We start from the raw sequence: 22,458 nt of genomic DNA, 5'->3' as shown, positions 1-22,458 counted from the left end.
AAAAAAATTCAAATGGGTTGGGTCGAACGAATATCTTGAGCCCTCCTGATGTAATTAGGCTCATGGCACCTATATTATATGACCTATGAATTTTATTTTATTGAATAGCTACTTTGCTATTCTTTCATATCTGTACACTCACACTAGCACAAAGAAATGCATTGAAAATTCCTATTTTCTATGCAATGACCCATTTTAATGTATTACTCATACATGTTATATTCACTATATGGATGCATACATATCCTGCCTGCATACAGCCCAGAAGTGAATGTAATGACAATAGGTCCCTATTAATTGTAATATAAAGGTGTATTAAATTTTGTGTAGATATCAGGATACCAGAACTGCCTCAAACAAAATTACCAGATATACATGAGATTGAATGAGGAAACAATAAAAGTATAAGAACATACTACTTTAGTACATTTGCATTTGACCTATTATATCAAAATTTTCCTAGGGCTATTGCCTCTCAGATGTAAGAAGGAAGAGATACATAAAATTAGATAGAAGAGAGAGAAAAAAAAGAGAGATAGAAAGAGAGAAAGAAAGATAATTTCATAGATGGCATGGCTTATAAAGAGGGGGGGGGGTAGACTAAGATTGGAGCACACAGCCACCCCCCATCCCTCCTTAGTTGAGCACTATTAGCCCTTAGATACCTTACCTTACTCTGTGCCTTTTTCTAAATACCTTCTTGAAGGTACCACTCTAGTTCTCTTCAGTAAAGTTCTCAAAGCTCCTCTCTACCCCCTTCCTTTTACATGAGCAATTTGTAAAGGTCTTTCTAATATTAAGTATGTGATGTACACTAACACAAACCAATGAAGAATCAGAACAAAAAGAGGCATAGACGCTCTATACATGTACATTGACCAGTCTACATATAGGATTACATATACACATACCTACTAACTTTTATAGTTGATATGGCCTTGCTAGCCTTTAAATCAATTCTTTGCACCTCTTGATGACTAAACATATTGATATCAGTGAGAAATTGTTTGCTACTTAAGAGTTTGACCAGGAATTCCATCCACTACTAGGGATTTCCCATATCACTTATAGGTGTCACGTGCGTAAAACATTCCTCATAGACTTGTGTGTTAAAATGCCACTTTTGAAAAATTCATAAAAATAAATTAATTAGAGGGTGGAATGTTTACTACCATTGGATAGGATATATATCTGACATTCCATATCTGACCAGGAAAGGGTAGCGTAGCCAGCTCATTTTAAAAATGAATTGCCATTTATGAAGATAACTATGAATCAATCATATTCATCGACAGTAAAATAGCCCTAATTAGTCCGCCAGTCAAAAAAATAGTTCTAAGTCACTTTTTTATCTTCCCAATTTGGGCGGAGGAAGTTCAGTAGTTACATGTACCATTTCTAGAATCAGTGTTAGATTTTGAATCATATTCATACAGTTTTGTCAATCAGCAACATCAAATTGAAAAAAATTCAAATGGGTTGGGTCGAACGAATATCTTGAGCCCTCCTGATGTAATTAGGCTCATGGCACCATATACTTTGTTTTGGGTGTAGTGTCTCAGATAGACAAAACAAAGTAAGAAAAAAATGTTCACTTCTTTTTTTAATCTTATGGTTCGACGATGAATTCATTTCACTACAGTTTCGGAGAAATAACGTATTTGTTTTTGTGTCAATATGGAAACTATTACGCTATACTGGTTCAAGCCAGGAATAATTGGGATTTACCCTCCCCAAACTAAGGGTATGGGATGCGCCCTGTTTATTTTTTTTTTATCCTTTTGAATATAACTTTATTTTCTTTGTGGTTGTAAGCAGAAAAAAACCCATGAAAACTGAAAATAGTCCTAAAAATGACTCATTTTCCGATCAGCATTTGAAAATTTCAATTTGCATTGTGCTCTCTTGCCCCCCCCCCCAAAACTATTCCCTGTAGGAAAAAAAAACCTGACCTTTTCCAAAATCGAAAATTCTTTTTTTCCAAATGAAATATGCACTTTCAAAAAGAAATACATGTACCTTTTTTATAGTAAAATAATACATTTAGGTTAAAAAATCATGGATCGCACTCGCATCAATTATTGTCCTGTTCATGGAACTTACAAAAGAGTCCAGTTTTCAGGTTGGAATATCACAAATGTTTGGCCCGCGTTCTGCACTCACATCAATTACTGTTAAAGTAAGGTACTCATTCTGTTCCCATTTACAAAAAAAAATGCTTAGAATGTCCAGTTTTCAGGTTGGAATATCACAAATTACACGAAATGTCCAGAAGTTTGAGCTTGTGATTCGAGCTGGCAATATTTCGCAAGGATGCCCTTTTAACAGTGATTAGCGCCATAATTGACCAAAAATTGAGTTTTACAACTTAAGAATTGATTTTTTTCTCAAAACTGCTTGCTCGCTACGCTTTCTCATGGAAAAGTAAAGCCTAAATCAAAATATCTATCTTCTCAATAAGACTCAATTAGAAATCACTTAAAAACGGCTTTGCTCAACTTGATTTCAAGTTTGTAAACACACAGTTGATAATCTCATTTTGAAAATACCTGTTTGTACCAAAATGCCCATTTTGATACATGTACATGTAAGTGCAAAGCTAACTGTACATGTACACAGGTGTAATTATTACAGTGTATGTCTATAAAATGATGAAATTATTTTGTTTTACATGTACACGTGCGAGGATCAAAATTTTTGCTTGCTCAGTTTGTCCACTCACACCTTTCATAGACTTTGACCTGTGTGCCATGCCCAGTGCCATGTCTGCCGCCTAAGCACAGTTGGCTCATTGTTCCATGTATCAAAAGTATGAAATGCCTTGGCCTTGGGTATTGAAGCCTTGGCCTTGGGTATTAAATCCTTGGCCCTGGAGGTTTCAGCCTTGACTACAACACTGGTGTATAAAATACATACTCTATGATTGGATTTCTTTTAAGTACACAAACTTAATACAACAAAGTACATGTATTGGTGTATTCATAGAAAAAAAGAGGAACAAATAGTCTAAAAAGGGAACGGTTGGCATGTATGGTGCTGCACTCGACCCAGGTGAGGTGAATGCACCGAGTGCTGAAAGGCAGCTTGAGCTATAAAAGCAAGGGTTAATCCATGAATATCATGATTCATAGTCAGTTATAAATCATGTACTGGAAATGATTGAAAATCTACATGTATATGAGTTTGAAGAAAAAAAAATCAAACAAGAAATTATTAGCTGGTCCTACATTTCTAGTAATAATGGTTTATAGAGTATAAACATCAACATCACAAAATTATTGCACCACAATAATACATATTGTAGTGTCTCAGATAGACAAAACAAAGTAAGAAAAAAATGTTCACTTCTTTTTTTAATCTTATGGTTCGACGATGAATTCATTTCACTACAGTTTCGAGGAAATAACGTATTTGTTTTTGTGTCAATATGGAAACTATTACGCTATACTGGTTCAAGCCAGGAATAATTGGGATTTACCCTCCCCAAACTAAGGGTATGGGATGCGCCCTGTTTATTTTTTTTATCCTTTTGAATATAACTTTATTTTCTTTGTGGTTGTAAGCAGAAAAAAAAAACCCCATGAAAACTGAAAATAGTCCTAATAGTAAAAATGACTCATTTTCTGATCAGCATTTGAAAATTTCAATTTGCGTTGTGCTCTCTTGTCCCCCCCAAAAAAAACTATTCCCTGTAGGAAAAAAAAATACCTGACCTTTTCAAAAATCGAAAATTCTTTTTTTCCAAATGAAATATGCACTTTCAAAAAGAAATACATGTACCTTTTTTATAGTAAAATAATACATTTTAGGTTAAAAAATAATGGATTCGACGATGAATTCATTTCACTACAGTTTCGAGAAAATAACGTATTTGTTTTTGTGTCAATATGGAAACTATTACGCTATACTGGTTCAAGCCAGGAATAATTGGGATTTACCCTCCCCAAACTAAGGGTATGGGATGCGCCCTGTTTATTTTTTTTTATCCTTTTGAATATAACTTTATTTTCTTTGTGGTTGTAAGCAGAAAAAAAACCCATGAAAACTGAAAATAGTCCTAATAGTAAAAATGACTCATTTTCTGATCAGCATTTGAAAATTTCAATTTGCGTTGTGCTCTCTTGTCCCCCCCAAAAAAACTATTCCCTGTAGGAAAAAAAAATACCTGACCTTTTCCAAAATCGAAAATTCTTTTTTTCCAAATGAAATATGCACTTTCAAAAAGAAATACATGTACCTTTTTTATAGTAAAATAATACATTTAGGTTAAAAAATCATGGATCGCACTCGCATCAATTATTGTCCTGTTCATGGAACTTACAAACGAGTCCAGTTTTCAGGTTGGAATATCACAAATGTTTGGCCCGCGTTCTGCACTCACATCAATTACTGTTAAAGTAAGGTACTCATTCTGTTCCTATACACAAAAAAATGCTTAGAATGTCCAGTTTTCAGGTTGGAATATCACAAATTACACGAAATGTCCAGAAGTTTGAGCTTGTGATTCGAGCTGGCAATATTTCGCAAGGATGCCCTTTTAACAGTGATTAGCGCCATAATTGACCAAAAATTGAGTTTTACAACTTAAGAATTGATTTTTTTCTCAAAACCGCTTGCTCGCTACGCTTTCTCATGGAAAAGTAAAGCCTAAATCAAAATATCTATCTTCTCAATTAGAAATCACTTAAAAACGGCTTTGCTCAACTTTGTTTGTGTGTTTACAAACTTTCAAGTTTGTAAACACACAGTTGATAATCTCATTTTGAAAATACCTGTTTGTACCAAAATGCCCATTTTGATACATGTACATGTAAGTGCAAAGCTAACTGTACATGTACACAGGTGTAATTATTACAGTGTATGTCTATAAAATGTTGAAATTATTTTGTTTTACATGTACATGGATCAAAATTTTTGCTCGCTCAGTTCGTTCACTCACACCTTTTATAGATTTTGACCTGTGTGCCATGCCCAGTGCCATGTGTGCCGCCTAAGCACAGTTGGCTCATTGTTCCATGTATCAAAAGTATGAAATGCCTTGGCCTTGGGTATTGAAGCCTTGGCCTTGGGTATTAAATCCTTGGCCTTGGAGGTTTCAGCCTTGACTACAACACTAATGTATAAAATACATACTCTATGATTGGATTTTTTTTTAAGTACACAAACTTAATACAACAAAGTAAATGTATTGGTGTATTCATAGAAAAAAAGAGGAACAAATAGTCTAAAAAGGGAACGGTTGGCATGTATGGTGCTGCACTCGACCCAGGTGAGGTGAATGCACCGAGTGCTGAAAGGCAGCTTGAGCTATAAAAGCAAGGGTTAATCCATGAATATCATGATTCATAGTCAGTTATAAATCATGTACTGGAAATGATTGAAAATCTATATGAGTTTGAAGAAAAAAAATCAAACAAGAAATTATTAGCTGGTCCTACATTTCTAGTAATAATGATTATAAACATACATGTATCAACATCACAAAATTATTGCACCACAATAATACATATATCCATACACATAATGAGAACATTGACTTGCAAATAAACAGAAAATACATACACCTGTACATGTAGTCAACCTTGATTTTTCTTCATTGAACATCAAGGTAATGTTCATTGAGAAAAAAAATCAATTATAAATGGAAAGGGCAAGGCATAATGTGCATTTTGTGCATTCACCTGCATACAAACTGCAAACATATCGCATGTGCATGGATCATGTACATGTATTTCATCCAGTTTAATATGCATTGAGCCACCCAGAAATGTCAACCAACCACAAAACCACTTTAATCCACCCTTGTGTTTCCCTGGTAATTACACAATCACTCAGTCTCACATTACAAAGTCGAACAAATACATTTATATTCATAAAATAGACTAGACTGTTTGACAGCACTAATACGTGAACAAGACAAGTAAAGTGTTTCTCACAAACACAAAACCTTCCATTACCTACATGTATGTCTTATCATGAACCATAGGCTACATGAAAATAAATAAATAAATAGGACTATATCATGCCTGAATGAATAAAGAGCAAGAGCACCATAATTTTTTTGGAATATCATTTAAAGTCACATTACCAGCAAGTAGAGTTCAAATTCTGTCTGACACTATGAGCGTAATTAAATCAAGATTACTTTGGAAATCTAACAAAGCACTAATTATTGTATCACTCATTTGTTAAACAATAATCCATGCATCGAGGCTTAGGTGAACTGCATGTGTGCTATGCTAGGCAACAAGTGAATAAATTTAGTCCGTAATGACATTATTTTGCATAGAAATATCTCTTTCTACATTTGGATTCTTAAATCAAAGGACAGAAAATGGCTTTTCTATAAATATAAAAAATATTACCGTTTTTCGTTGAATTGCATGCCATATTACTTTTCTTTAAAATCTAATTCTTTAAAATGTTACTCACTATAAATTATTAATTTTACAAGTTGAATGATGACATAACATTTTGAAAAGTTTGATAGAAATATTGATTTTTTTTACAGTGATGTACAAGTTTAATCCTAGAAATAAATCATTTCACACCTGGATATTTGAAATAGCTTCCTATAGATTTTCATTGAGGGAATGGGAGGCAAAATCTACTTACCCATTAATTTAGTCATTCTGGCCCTTCCATCTGAAATTGGAAATTCATCTTCTACTAGCTGATTTTCTTCCAAGAAACTCACGTCAAGGAGGATCTGCAATGTATGAAATGTGGTGATGAATGTAAAACAATGATATTTGTCAGATACATGGTAAGAAAGATGGGATGGAGGTGAAGAGAAGAGGAAGACAAGGGTGGAAAGAGGGCCAGCCGAGGGATGGGACAAATAATGGTGGAGGGGAAGAGTAGAAGAAGAGATGAAGAAGAGAGAGGAGGGATAAGAGAAAAAATAAATATTAATGGAACAGCGGAAGAGTGGAGTGATAACCGGAGCAGAGGATATTGGGAAAGGATAGAGGGGGGAACATTAAAGGGGAAGTTCACCCTGACAAAAAGTTTATTGTAAAAATAGCAGAAAAAATAATTAAAAATATTGTCGAAGGTTTGAGAAAAATTCATCAAATAATTAAAAAGTTATTAGAATTTCAATTATTTGATTTGTGACGTCATATGCGAACAGCATTCCTACATGTACATAGCGAATGGTAAAAAATCAATGAAATGTCATTTTCTCAGAAAATTGAAAATGGTTTTCACTGTACCTTTTGTATATCAATAGACAAATCATTTCACACCAGATAATGAATAGAAAACAAAATGAAGTCATCAGGAACCAAGCAAAATTTGAAATTCATGCCTTTTATGTTACAGAACACATGGGGCAGCTGCTCGTTTATGACGTCACAAATCCAAAACTTTGAACTCTAATAACTTTCTTACTCTTTAACAGATTTTCCTCAAACCTTCACCAATATTTCTTACTATTTTTTCTGCTATTTTTACAACAAAGTTTTCTTCAGGGTGAACTTCCCCTTTAAAGGAGTAGGGAAAGATGAAGGTGGTGAAGAGGAACAGAAGCAGGGGGAAATTAAGAGAAGCAAGGAAAGAAATAGAGGAGGAATAGTGGAATGGGAGGAGGGGAAGAGATTGAGGGGAGGAGAGCAGGGTATTAAGAGAGGAGGAAGGAAAATAAGGAGCAGGTGAAGAGATGGATGGAAGGAAAAGGGGGAGCAGAAAAGATGGAGGGGAAGAAATGGAAAGGAATAGGAGGAACAAAGAGATAGAGATAAAGGGAAAGGGACGAGAGAAGCAGAGGATGAGATGGAGGGAGTCAGGAGCAGAAGAGATGGATTAAAGGGGAAGAAGGAATAGGAGGAGCAGAGGTAGAGATGGAGGGGAGGAGTAGTTAGAAGCCGAAGAGATGAAGGGGAAGAAGAATAAGAGAAGCAGAGAAAGAGATGGAGGGGAGGAGAGGAGTGGAATAAGAGGAGCAGAATGAGATGAAAGGAGTCAGGAGTCCATTCTTCAAACAGTGGACTCATGAATAAAATAGCGTATCTAAAAAAAAACGTAACAGGCGTCAATTTGGCGCACTGTGACAAAAGCGCGCATCGGAATGGGGCAATTTTCATACACGCGCCAGATACACGCTAAATTAAGCGTACTTTATACAGGAAATCTGCATAAACCATGGACTCAACCATGGGTTTCCAAAACCACCTTTGTGAATATAATATGAACTGCCTCCATGTAGCATAATCTTTTAGAAATCCTTATAAAACACATGCACTTCATCTTGCTGGCAAGTATGAGTGACTCAGCATGACAAATACCACAATCTATCTCCCAATATGTCAAGAAGTCAAAGAGCAGACCAAAGCTAGCAGGTCTGCTACGGGATGCCTTCCCAATCCTCCCAAGTTCATTATACATGCCATGCATGCATCTCACCCCAAATACCCACTCCATACTTGAATACACTATCATCATCCCTATCTCAATCTACAAGTACAGTGCAGGGCCCTGTCTAACAAAGAGTTACAATTGATCCGATCAATCGTTACTCTATGGAAATTCATCAGTGTCATAATTTTTTTCTATGAAAAATTTGCACAATGTCCTTTTTCTGCAAAGAGAAGCACAGTGAATTTTCAAGAAAACAATGAATGCATGAATACATCACAGCTAGAAAATATTTTGAAGAAACATGCATTATAGATGTTGACATTGCTGGCCGTCCATAGTCGCGATTGATCGGATCAATCGTAACATTTTGTATATCAGGGCCCATGAGTAAATAAAACAAAAACATGCCTTCTGTCTTCTTGCATATTTCCTCCAACACTGAATCATCCTGGTGATGAAGTGGTGAATTCAATGCACACGTACATGTACATATAGGTCAAATTCATCAGTTTCTTTTAATATTTTTGTTACTGAACAAACATTCAGATATGCGTGCGTTATAATGATGTACTGAAATACTGTACTGGGCCTCGTCTAACAAAGAGTTGTGATTGATCCGATCAGTCGCAACAATGAATGCCAGCAACATCTAAAATTACATATTTGTTCAAAATATTTTCTAGAAATGATGCATATTCATACATGTACATGTATGTATTCACTGTTTTCTTGACATTGCAGTATGCTTCTCTAGTACCCTTTTTACACAGGATTATCTTAGCCCCGGACTATCGCTAACCCCGTACTATTCTTAACCCTGTACTATTTTTTTTCCTTTTCACACATGCCAAATTGTTATTGCTAACCCCGGATAAGCAATGCTTGCTTTTCACACACGAAACTCGCTAACCCCGGACTAGTGGTTTTTGTCGATCATTCGTAGTACAAGTACTTCACTCGTACCTTTTTACACACGCTAAAATTTCCTTAACCCCGTACTATACATTGTAGGTGGGGCTAAATTGCCATTTAGCCCCACCTATAGTACGGGGTTAAGCTTAGCCCACTTTCGTTTTACACTAGCGATCTTAACCCCGTACTATCGCTCTTAGCACCGCAATTGCTGGGATAACCCTGCTTTTTTGCAGGGCCAAATAATCCCGTACTAAAGGTGGGGTTTAATAGCCCACTTTGCAAAAATGCTGTGTAAAAAGAAAGTGGGCTAAGCTTAACCCCGTACGACTATAGGTGGGGCTATTTAGCCCCACCTATAGTACGGGGTTAAGGAAATTTTAGCCTGTGTAAAAAGGGTATTTGTTTTCAAAGGACATTGAGCAAATCTCCTATTAAAGAAATCTTATATGGCATTGATGGCTTTCCACATAGTTGAGATTGATCGGATCAATCATAACTCTTTGTAAGACGGGCCCTGGTCATGATAATTACCCGATAATAAGATACACTATGATGATCATTATCGGGAATTCAGGATTAATTAAAATCACACGTGGCTGGGGGCGATTTTGCCCCAAAAATACTCAAAGGAGAAAAGAGCCATGAGAACTAACAAAGGGAGGAAGCACTGAAAATCCTCATATTCATCACAATGTTTAAGCATTGCAGATATCTGCATGTAGCCCCTGAAAATACTGAATCTCAATGAAAGTTTGATATACATGTATTGAGTGAGGGATACCATTGGCCCTGTCATTGTAAAAAATAAAGCAAAATGTTAGAATGTCACAGCTCTCTATTTTGAGTATTTTCCATTAATAGATGAAAATAATATTCAGCCTTATGCTTTTTTTTATATTACCAGTAATTCCAATCAACATTTTTCTGGGATACATGTAGATGTGGCCTTTAAGGGTTAAGAAATTAACTTTCAGCTGCACAAAGATATTCATGATTTGCTGTCATTGAACAAATATGATTGCATGTAATATTAAATTTTAATTTGTACTTCATGGTGAAACAATGGGGAAACCAATTTAATAAAGCTTAATAACAAAGAATCATTGTTTTTCACTACCCCCACCCCCACCCCCCTATTGTAGGCATATCTTTTTGGCACATACATACAGCATACATGTATATTCAAAGCCATTTGAATCAATACTTTTCATTAGGTTAGAACAACTAATCAATATTATCCATACTTTAAATGGAATCTTATCAATAATCATTCAGCAATAATGGACTGATATCCATGTTTCATTTCACTATACAAAAAATCATTATTTAAATGAATTCTAGAACAAATCTACACACAGTAGTTGTCTCATACAATCTTGGAAAATGCACAGTACATGTACATGTATAGTACTTCAAATTTTAAAATCATCTTAGGACCATGGTGTACAAGTGTACAGTATGTAAGTGCTGGAAGTATCAGAAAGGAAATCTGACTGATATTTTTCTAAGTAATATTAAAACCAGTGATAAAAGAACACTCCTTAAAAGGTACATTTTACACTGATGTTTTGTGAAACACTTGTCACTGAACACCACTGTTCTGAAAATAACAAACATTCTACACTTTGACAAAATAAACAATGTTTTTATGGGAACAAATTAAAAAGAACATAAAAATATCACCATCACTGCTTCCTTTGTCATACTCCGTTTTTGTTTGTACCGTCCTAACTACATGTACCTTCTGCTTGATCATATTGGCTATTTCTCACATGAAATTTTCAAAGTACCAATTGTAAACCTTTACATGCGTTAATACAGTTAAAGCCACTGACTGAGGGGAAAATATTAAAATTTTAAAGTTCAGTTTCTCATTCAAGCCATATAATCATTCATAAAAATATTCCAATTTACTGTCATTATGGGATAATAAGTTTTCAATTGTTTATCATTCCCTTTGGAAGGCAGATATGATTTTAAAAATGTCACTAGAAGTTTGACTTTAAAAAATGTTCCCCTGTATCAGAAACAAATCAATGGAAGTTGGAGGGAAAAAATAAGTACCAAGCATTGAATGTTGAGACCATAATTTTAAAGATCTAAAGTTACAAAAAAAGGAAATTTAAACCACTTTTTCACACTTTACATTAAAGGAGAATGAAACCTTTGGAACAAGATAGCTTGTGTGAAAACAGAAAAATCAAAGAAACAGATCAAAGAAAATTTGAAGAAAAAAAACTGAAAAAACTGAGAAAGTTATGAGTATTTGAATATTGCGATCACTAATGCTAGGGAGATCCTCCTGTTGGAATTGCAACAAGGATGTGTGATGTCACATGTGAACAACTTTCCCTTTGATGGACTATAAAATACCCTCATAATGTCTCTTTCTGCTTTTTTTTGTGGTGATACAAACTCTTTATCCATGATGCATTCTTTAAAACTCTTAATTACATGGCCTCCTATATCTCACATAATCTACTGATAGATGTGATAAAAGAGGCAATTCAAGTGAAATATATATAAAGTAATGGGGAGAGTTGTTCACAAGTGACATCACACATCTTGTCGCATAATCGCATTGCCAATTTGAGGATCTCCATAGCATTAGTGATCACAATATTCGAATGCTCATAACTTTCTCATTATTTGTCTGATTTTTCTCAAACTTTCGTTGATCTGTTTCTTTGATTTTTCTGTTTTCACACAAACTATCTTGTTCCAAAGGTTTCATTTTCCTTAAACTTGATTTTCTTTACATGGACATGGACATTACTTACAGCTTTGAGGAGCATGTTTTTTTTTACACACGGTTGCGGTAATGACTATTTTTGCTTCTCTGAAATGCTGTGGAATACATCATGTAGTTTGGTTACAAAAATAGATGTACACTATGTGTGCTCTTTTGCTTTAATACATGGAGGATATACATGTATATATCTGCTGTGTTACAATTTTATAGCTTTAATAACACTTCAAAGATTCTCCACACATTGTTGGTCTCAACATATATAAACCATGTCATTTGACAAAACAAAGTAGCCTATAACTTTCATCCTATAAAATAGTATAGATCTCATTTTCTGTTTTTGTGAAAAATTTACACTGAAATTAGGAATAACTATAACGAAAATATAGTTCTAAGTATTGTTGTTACTACTACTAGTGAAAAATTTCTATAATTTTCCCCTTTCTTTTTCAATGTTTTTGACCTTGTTTTTTTTATTACAAGACAATGACATTGCCAAACTGATTGCCAATTTAACAGTAAAGAAGAATGTTCTAGCTTTAATCTGATACCAAATTCCTAGTTAGAAGTCAAATTTTCACAAAAATATTAACATTTTACCCAAAATAGCACAGAATATTGAGAATCCCCGTTGACTTTGTACAGGTGGCACCGCTTCCAGCACCACCCCGGTGCTGTCTTTAAAGATGTGTAACTTATATGTTCTATTAATCCCAGTCATGAAACTTTCTAGATTGTTAGCCAATAAAATTCAGCTTTAAAATGGTTCCAGGCTTGTTGACAGAGCTCTTGGTTTTGAAAATATTAAGGAATAACTCAATAAATTAACAAAAATATGAAATCCCTTTTGGTGGTCAACCTCATGACACATGGCCATGTATTTCATTCCATTTGCCTCTGGTATAGTGTTCCTTTTTTTAAGACAGGTGTACAGATTTCCCTACACCACAGATGGAGAGTTTGAGCAGAAAGAATGAGCAAGAAAAAGATTCTTCTGTGGCATTTTTGTCTATCAAAAGTGAGTTGTTTACGGTACATCTTGGTTATACACATGTATACAAGAGGATATCCATAGCAATTCTTATTGTTTGTCAAATTTACTTTCATTCATCTTTATTATTTTATGTTTCACACGGACAACTTGTTCCACCTTGTTTCAATCTCCTAAAAGTACACACACATTGCCATCTTTATACATTGAAGTTAAAGGGATGGTCCAAGCTTTAGATATTTATATCTCAATAAATAGAGTAAAATTCAAAGAGAAAAAAATGCTGAAAATTTGATCACAATCTGATATTAAATTACAAAGTCATTGAATTTTAAAGATGAGCATTATTCTGGTGAAACAGTTTTAAGCATGTTTTTTATGATTATTAGGTGGGCTGACGTCATATCCCCACTTGTTCTTTTGTATTTTATTATAAGAAATTAGGTTTATTCAAAAAATTAATACCAAGAACTAAAACAAATGGATTGACAACTGATTAAGTGCATTACCGGTAGTTATTTATTGCCGCAACTTATTTCATCATAATGGAGACACATCATTTACACATGAATGAAAATATGAAACATTTATGATTTTATGTAATAACATAAGAAAAGGGAAAGAGGGATGTGATGTTATCATCAGCCCACCTAATGAATATTCATGACGATGACCGTTTTAACAAAATAATGATAAAGTATAAAATTCAATAACTTCGTTATTTGTTATCCAATTTTAATGAAATTTTCAGCAATTTGATCTGTGCATTTTACTCTATTTATTTAGATATAAATATTTTCAGCCAGATATTAATATATACACTGTAATATAATAAATTATGTATTTCACTTACCTGAGTAAATTCTTTGAGAGCTTTTTTCACAATTCCTTGAGTGTCTGGATTCCTGAGGATCAAAATTGAGTGAGGGGAAAAAACAACATATAGTTCATCAAGTATTAAGTTAAAATTACATTATTTTCACTAAGATTATTTGTATCATCAAATATGCACTCAAAGTTCTTCGAAAATAATTTTCAAGTCCCCAGTGAAATCTTCAACTTCTTAATGTCAACCTCCGTAATAGTTAATATTTTGGTTGTTGGCATCAATAAGAAAATTAAATAATAAAACCGCCTACAACCAAATACATTTAAGAATTTTTTCCCCTCTCTGACTGATGAAATGTTTATTTTAGCTTGTACAAGTGTATTAAACCTGGAACAAAGTGGGATATACTTAGACCAAAAGCTTCGGTCTCTGTTATGGTGGTTGTTCAGCTGAACTCTGTTGGCTTCACTCACCAAATACAGAGACCAAAGTTCTAGCGCAATCTGTACAGGGGACTCAATGGCCATATGTTTATGTACTAAGTTCGGATAAAACAGGGAAGTGAAGTTGCACAACAGCTGAGGTAAGTCACTGTTTTTGTTCCTTTTAACTTGATTTTTCCCCGTTTTTGGCAATTAATGCCAAGAGGGAATATTAATTTGCATTTCAGCTGCATTAATTTTCAAAAGATTAATATATTAAGGACAAAAATTGAAGAGCCCCGACGGGTCAATGATCATGATAGATTAATGACAAAAATTGAAGAGCACCGACGGGGGATTTTGCATTGTAAGTCCCCTAATGGTGACCGCACGATAGCGAGCCGTCTATGTACGAGGAGAAATTTTATAAAAAATATCAAAAATTTAAAAACTCCTTGAAACAGACGGCTGCCAGTCGTCTAGGATATACTATGCTACGATTGCTGGAAATTCAGTCACTCTTATATCCTTTACATCTTCCTCCTTTTTCTTCTCTCCATCTACTTTTTTTTTCTTCTCTCCCTCAGGACTCTTCCTTCTTATCAACTTCAGCTACAGAGCAGTGGCAGTATCATTCTGAGTCGAGTCTGACTCTCTGTCCTTCTGATCTGTCTGAAGTGAACCAAAACTATTACTAATTAGTATTACTTTTCTTAAGTCAGAAAAGTAATAGTTTTGGTTGGAAATTTCAAGTTCAAGTTTTCATCTGATCTCATTCCAGAATTCTCTTTATTTAGACTAGAATCTAATCAAAATTGAAATTTTAATAGGCCTACTGTCACTCGACCAAAAGCTTCAGTCTCTGTTATGTTGGTTGTTCAGCTGAACTCCGTTGGCTTCACTCACCAAATACAGAGACCGAAGTTCTAGTGCGATCTGCACAGGGGACTCAATGGCCATATGTTTATGTACTTAAGATCGGATAAAATGGGGAAGTGAATTTGCGCGACAGCCGAGGTAATTAAGTCACTGTTTTTGTTCCTTTTAACTTGATTTTTCTCTTTTTTTTGCAATTAAAGCCAGGAGGGAATATTAATTTGCATTTTGGTCGTGTTGATTTTCAAAATTTTTATTCATTAAAGACAAAAATTGAAGAGCCCCGACGGGGATTTTGCATTGCAAGTCCCCTAATGCCTGTGGCTGCACGACGATAGCGAGCCGTCTGTGTATGAGAAATAAAAAAAAATGTTAAAAAACTCCTCGAAACAGACGACTGCCAGGCAGCTGTCTATACGGTACTGTCACCATCATTAATTATCTATCATGATCATTGACCACCACTCAATCGCCTCCTTCATTCTCAATTTCTCTTTCTCCGGTCCCCTCCTGCCCCGATTTCCTTCATTTTTTTTTCTCTCTCTCTCTTCCTATCCAGCGCAGTGTACACAGCGAAGTAGCATCGCAGGCGCAGAGCCGCGGGTGTACAGCCTCGGCGAGGAGCGCTGCGGTGATATCTGCGGTCGAGAATGATGATCCCGTTTTCTGCTCTACGCTACTTACTGCAAGTCGGCCACATATTTTTCAGCCACTGCTTGGGACTTTAGGATGATCATCTGATCTTTAGGAAAACGCCTGCACATATCTCGACAAAGTAAAGAAATCGATGAAAATGCCGATATCAGTTCAGCAACGTCGAAAGAAGTCATTTTGAATATTATCCACTTTCCTCTCGGAAAAATTTACGCTGCAGGCCTCAGACGTCGTCGTACGACTTTCTTTCTGTTGTATGGTATCCTAAAATAAATAATAAAAAAAAAATTATTGTGCGAGGCCTACTAATTTGGCACGTTAATAGGGAATCAATTCAATATACATTTCACTTTTGAAAAAAATATGTTTCTCTTCCACTACACCATTTCACTCAAAGAAATTCATATTTCACTTTTAAAAATATATTCTACTTCATCAAATAAATATATTTCACTTTAAAAAAAATATGTTTCACTTTTCAAAAAATATATGTTTCATATATTTCCCTTTCCCCAAATAATATATTTCACTTTTCAAGAAAATATACTTCACTTTTCCAAAAAAAATTCACGATTCAAAAAAATATATATTTCCCTTTTCCAAAGAACATGTTTCACTTTTAAAAAATATACATTTCACTTTTAAAAAATATACATTTCACTTTTAAAAATATATATTTCACTTTAAAAAATATATTTCACATTTCAAAACTTGTTAAAAGTAAAAGGTGTATTCATCCATCATACTGATCACGAAATGCTCCCGGAAAATGATACAACATACAAAAAAGAGTGTTGACACATTCCACCGATCCCCACTGATCAGGGTTTCCACAGATCCAAAACAGTTGGTCCAATTATTATTATCATTATTATTTATTCGACCAAATCATGATACAAGCATAGATGACATTATACATGGTAAAAACAAACAATACAGAATGGAGCAGTGCTACATACTGGTCAGGGGAGATAAAATCATAATAAATAGCTGTCGCTCGGAAGCATATCACCCCCACGTGTAGCACTGCGTACAAATATCAACTTAGAAACAAATTGCACAAAATATAATCTAGCCAAATGTTTGGCGAAATTTCTATAAAATAATAATGAAATGCAGAAGCTGATTGGCGTTTACAACTAGAGAATGATTGGTATTCAGAAAGGTAGTCTACTGGTCATTACTAAGTCGACTGGTGAAAAAAATAACGATGATGAGTATTGTATTACTATTCTGATCTAATCTGGCAATGTGGAGATAAACACAGTAAATTAATGTAAGCATATCTAATAGAAAGGAATATAGTAGCCAAAATCAAGAAATTAATAGCCTTTTTTCGGTTGGGAATAAAATTACGAAATACAAGCTCGGAGCGCGGGAGCGTAAAATTTTGAGCATGCGTACGTGACAAACAATAGTTTATGAATATTGAAAGTTGCTGCGTTCAATACTTTATGAATATTGAAAGTTGCTGCGTTCAATTGTTTGATTTTCAGATTTCGTGGATTTTTTAAATTCTAATTCCCGAATCTTTTTTGGAAAAAGTAAAAATTTCCCGAATTTCCGGGAGAAGAAACACTTCCACTGATTCTAGCTTATATATGCTTTGGCGGCCCTTGGGGCTTGGGGCATTGCAAGGACCCTATAGCTGCAACAGTTTCACGGCCAAGATATTTAAAAAAAAGACAATTTGGGAAAGACAGAAATGCAAGGGGAAAACCGATGAAATATAATTTTCAATAGAATGAAATAGCCATCCTTCCTTGGGAACAATTTAACAATTTCTGACATTCGACTGTCATCCCTAATGAGTCAATTGCGGCAAAGCAGTTCAGCAGCAACCCCCCCCCCCAAGAAAAAAGGCTTCCCTTTATCCGGACACTGTCGCACAGATAGGGGAGCTTGGGAGCTAAATGCCACCCCCCCCCAAAAAAAAAAAAAAAAAGTTTCACTACCAAGAAAAAAGGAGAATAAGCAAGAAAAATAAAGGAAAGAGTGAATTATATGATTTCCTTAATACTTAAAAAAATCTATCCTCAAAATGTGTTTAACAGTTTTTTTTCCTACTCGCACGTTTCTTTCAGTTTAAAACTTTTGTTCCATTCACCATGCCTGACTCTAACTCCCTCCTATTTTTTTATTTTTTTTCAGCTCATCACTCTACTGCCTCGATCTGCAGTTGAGAACCAGAAATATGGGAAATCCGATAATTATTTTATTTGAATTCAACATGTTTCAACATTCATATGATTTGCCTCTAATTTATGTCAAGCACAAATATTATTGATTTTTAACTTTATTTCAGGGATCGCATCAAAAAAAGAATTCTTAAATTCCTTGACCTAAATTACTTTCTACTTCAGGATTGTTTTCATAATAATTATCTGAACCTTATTTTACTGTTTTGATTTTAATGGAAATGCAACTCTATTCCATGAAATTATGGATTCAATGCCAGGTTTAAATATAAAGAATACAAAAAATTAAAAAACAAAAATAAAAAATAATTAAGCTGTGGAAACACTGACAAAACAAACAAAAAATATTTTACCAACCACCATGAAATGATATATGGCTGTTATTAGTGCAGATCGATTAGCCATTTCCCTTTAGCCCCCCCGCCCCCTCCCCCATCCCCCAAAATGAAATTTTGAAAAACTAGGTTTAATCTTTTTTTCTAGTTTAATCTATAGGTTAAACTGCCTCTGCATTTAAGAACCCGAAATTTGGGGAAATCCGATAATTGAAGTATATACACAATATTTCATTTGAATTCAACAAGTATCAATATTGATATTATTTGCCTCATTAATAATATGTTAATAATTAATTAACATAATTAATAATAATATTTAGGAAATAAGAATGCCCGGGATTCCCGTGTTTGATAAGGGATAAAAGAAGGCCGAGATGCAGTAATGTGGTCTTTCAAGGCAAACAGGCCAGAATCAATATGAATGATAAATGATCCTGCATGGTATACATATATTTACACGCCGGGCCTATACCTGAAATTACGTTCACACAATAACCATATTTGTGTAATCTTTATGAGGTCACATATTACATATTTACATGTATATGTTGCCTATCTTCCTATTTTGATCGATGAATCGCTTTAAATTTATTTATGATATACTTAGATTTGTTCATAATACTAAGTTTTTTTTCATAGTACTAAGTTATTTATTTGAAGTGAAACCTTTGCAATTTAGTTTTTGCCGCAAAGAAAATATTTTTGATAAATCATTTTGAATTAAATTGAATAAAAGTTCGTTTGGAAATACAACCACGAAGATAGGCAAGCCAGACATTCGGGAGGTGGCGCTGTCCATGAATCTTACTGGTCCCTATCAATATCGTGTGTAATCCATTATTTTTTAACCCCGACTCTTCTACCTATACAGTGCGTATCAAAAAAAGTTTACACTTTGAAAAAGCCCTGGGAATTAAAAAATATACAACATGTGGGTAATTTTTTCACATATAATCTTAGGTTTGGGTCTCATCTATCCAATGAAAGTAAAAGTTTTGACAGAATGTTACACTTGAGTGAGCACTGTCCATTTTTGTAAAGCTCGCAGAAATCTGTTTGCGCGGAAATGCTAGTTTTCACGCTGTGTCAAGGGGAAAGGGTGAAATCAAATCTACCCTGCAAATCATTTCTCATATATTTCCCTTGCGCTTTTAGTCAATTGAAATAAAACAGATACATTAAAGCATTTTGTAACAATTTTGCCACTCAAATTGAAATTTGAACACTTTGTAAACACAACCTTTACCCCTTTTGTGCCATGCAGCTGGATCTCAGGACAGCTTAATCTGGACAAAAGTTTATATCAGACATCTCCATCATTTTTTCACTAAGTTTTTATCATTCAAAATGGGTTTAATTTTCATTTTTATTTAATACTTGTTTCTCCACACCTTTTCCATGCTTGACAATGATAAACAAAACATCAAGCCTAAGCCATTTCATGTAAATCACAGCTCGGTGTAAAGCAAATATCTTCACGATGGCCTCGGTGTGTGGGGGAGTGGGGTGGGGCGCAATGCACTCTTCGAAAGGTGTTTTGGGCAAGGAAACAAGTTTAAAAGGTATAATATATCTTCAAATCAATTTTACTAGGTGAATTCAACGTGTTCTTCATAATTAAGGTCTTCTTTTATTCGCATAACTATTTCAAAGTTCTGCGCAAATCATTTTTGACTAACCTTTCAAAAGTAAGTGGTGATCAATCAAGCAGAAATATTTTTCGACAGTTATATCGTCATTTGCTTAAATGGATCTGTACCAATGTTAAAATGTGGAAAAATCTTCAGGATATTACAAATGTATAATTTTACAGGATTTTTTCTAAGTGTAAACTTTATTTGATACGCACTGTATAAGCAATTGATGAAAACGATATAAATAGGAATAATAAAAACAAACTTTTGTCACCCAATGATACCCTGACTATTGAGGTGTACAGTAAGTTGGGCACTATACCAAAGGCTCGATGAAATTAAGAACAAGTCGACCACAACATTATTGGGTTGATTGAATAATTAAAAAAAATCAAACAGGCATAATACTAGTGAAAATTTCATCAAAATCGGGTGTAAAATAATGTTTTTTGCGCCATCAGCCGCATCTTCTCCTGATGGATACCGGAGCATTACAAATATGTTCACGTTATTATTGATATTATTATTATATATGTTTTAAGATTTATTTAACTTGATAGGTTATATAATATCTGCACATCCTGGACGGTATGTAACAGTACTGAGGGAACTGATAATGTCACCCCCTAGTACCCTTGTATTTTATCATAAGAAATGTGAAATCAAAGCCGTACGCAGAAATTTTTCGCTATGGGGGAGGGGGGGGGGGCAGCATGCATACATTTTTTGATAAAAAAATTGAAAGTGAGGGCGAGAAGCAACCGAGTTTGTCATTGGAGCGCTTTTGCCTTTTTAAAGTGGAATCAAAAGATTTCATGCATACTTTTGGTGTATTTTTTGAAAATTTTCAGTAAAAAATGTAAGTTTTCTAAAATTTCTGGGGTCGTAAGGCCATATGTGTGAAGTATTTTTATTTTCTCCTCATTGTCTTGTAAAATAAATATGTTTATTCCTCTCATTTCTCTAGTAATTTTACAAAATTGATCGTTTGAAAGCAATATGTCATGATTTTAGTCCCAATTAGGATGGTGGCGCTGTCACCTATACAAAATATCAAAAGAAACAAAACTATGAATGCAGGGGCGTAGATAGCGGGGGGGGGGGGGGGGGGATGGCCGGGGGGGGAAGAAGCAAAACTATACAGTAATAAAGCAATGAATGCTAGTTAAATCAATCAATAATAATAGCAGTAATAATCATAACGTACAAACTACGTACAGCAATAACAAACATGATCAAAATTGGACTTTTATTCAGAGTCAATCATCTTATATGCTTTTACAACTTGCAAGTTTTAAAGCCTGTGTATAGCTTTGGTAAAGGGTCAATAATGTGATTGATAATCGAATATCATCTAATATGACAGTCTTACTGAAGCGTAGAGACCGTTATATATTTTTCCAACTGCACTTCTCTGAGAAAATTTCAAATATTCAAATCTTGGATATATAGCGCCCTCTCTCGGCGATGTTTGTTTTAAATTAAAAAATGGGCATTCAAGCACTTATCTTATAAATTTAGTGATTAGATATCCAAAAGTTACAGACAAAGAACATATCTTGAAAGTTTCAGCCCATTCTATGATTTGGAATAGGATTTAATTGAAAGACAAAAACACACAGATATTTTAATTTGATCGGGTGACCCGATCAAGTTAAATTTCCATGTAAAATCGCAAAATTTATCCTGTAAAACACATTTTCATTTCATATCCTCCACATCATACCTGTTATAGGGCATATCCATTCATATTAGCTAGCAATGAATTGGAATAGTGATAGGTGCATTTTGGTGGATTTACCAAAACTATACACAAGCTTTAAGTAATAACAACTGTCTTGCGTCGTCATATACATGTAAGGATCGTTATTCAGAGTTTCACCAAGTACATTTGCTTATAATAATTATGTATTTGCAAAGGAGATAAGTTCAAAATATTTCATTACAGATTTAAGAAAGTGTCGCTTAATCACTCCCTTTCAGAGCAATTGCTTGCTTTCATAACACATTAACACTGTTCAAACGAATTAATAAGAAATTACCTATACACATACACTACCCTTTTCCCTGCTGGCCATGTCCTCAACAATCCGACAAATGACATTTCTCTTATGATCATCTTTACTCATTGTCATTAATCAAACAAAAGATTACTGCCATGAAAAATGTGCAAGGAAGTTTGTTTATTACTGGATGCTCTGTTTATTGCTGAAAGCAAAGTGATTAAAAGACACACGAGACAATCCATGAGGCAGATCGTGTTATTTTGTTATACTCGTCTGCTTTGGCCCATGATATTTTGTTTTTATCGAGTACGTTATCTCCTTCATTCTTTATATTTATATATAAATTATATATATATATATATATAAAGTATGACCCAGCTAGGGATCATCCCTCCAGGTCTAAGGACCTGTCTACGCCACTGTATGAATGTATAATAGGCACTAAGGGGGGGGGGAGAGACTGCCTCCTGCTCTGACGAGTCACA

At 34.4% G+C, this 22,458-nt stretch overlaps 1 protein-coding gene across 1 annotated transcript in view; it reads right to left on the bottom strand.

The window, feature by feature from the left end:
- LOC121423793 (UPF0600 protein C5orf51 homolog) overlaps positions 1-16,049 on the bottom strand; it is a 36,496-nt gene extending 20,447 nt beyond the window's left edge. Inside the window, exons 1-3 of the mRNA XM_041619282.1 lie at positions 15,828-16,049; positions 13,870-13,921; positions 6,616-6,709 (exon numbers count right to left, since the gene is read on the bottom strand). Coding sequence (XP_041475216.1) covers positions 6,616-6,709; positions 13,870-13,921; positions 15,828-15,973 — 292 coding nt within the window. The 5' untranslated portion in view covers positions 15,974-16,049. The remainder of the gene's footprint in view (positions 1-6,615; positions 6,710-13,869; positions 13,922-15,827) is intronic.
- Positions 16,050-22,458: the final 6,409 nt, after the last annotated feature.

Source organism: Lytechinus variegatus, chromosome 11, assembly GCF_018143015.1.
Source record: "Lytechinus variegatus isolate NC3 chromosome 11, Lvar_3.0, whole genome shotgun sequence".
Classification (NCBI taxonomy): domain Eukaryota; kingdom Metazoa; phylum Echinodermata; class Echinoidea; order Temnopleuroida; family Toxopneustidae; genus Lytechinus; species Lytechinus variegatus.
Note: the sequence above shows the minus strand (reverse complement) of the source record. Positions and strands in the feature narration are given on the sequence as shown.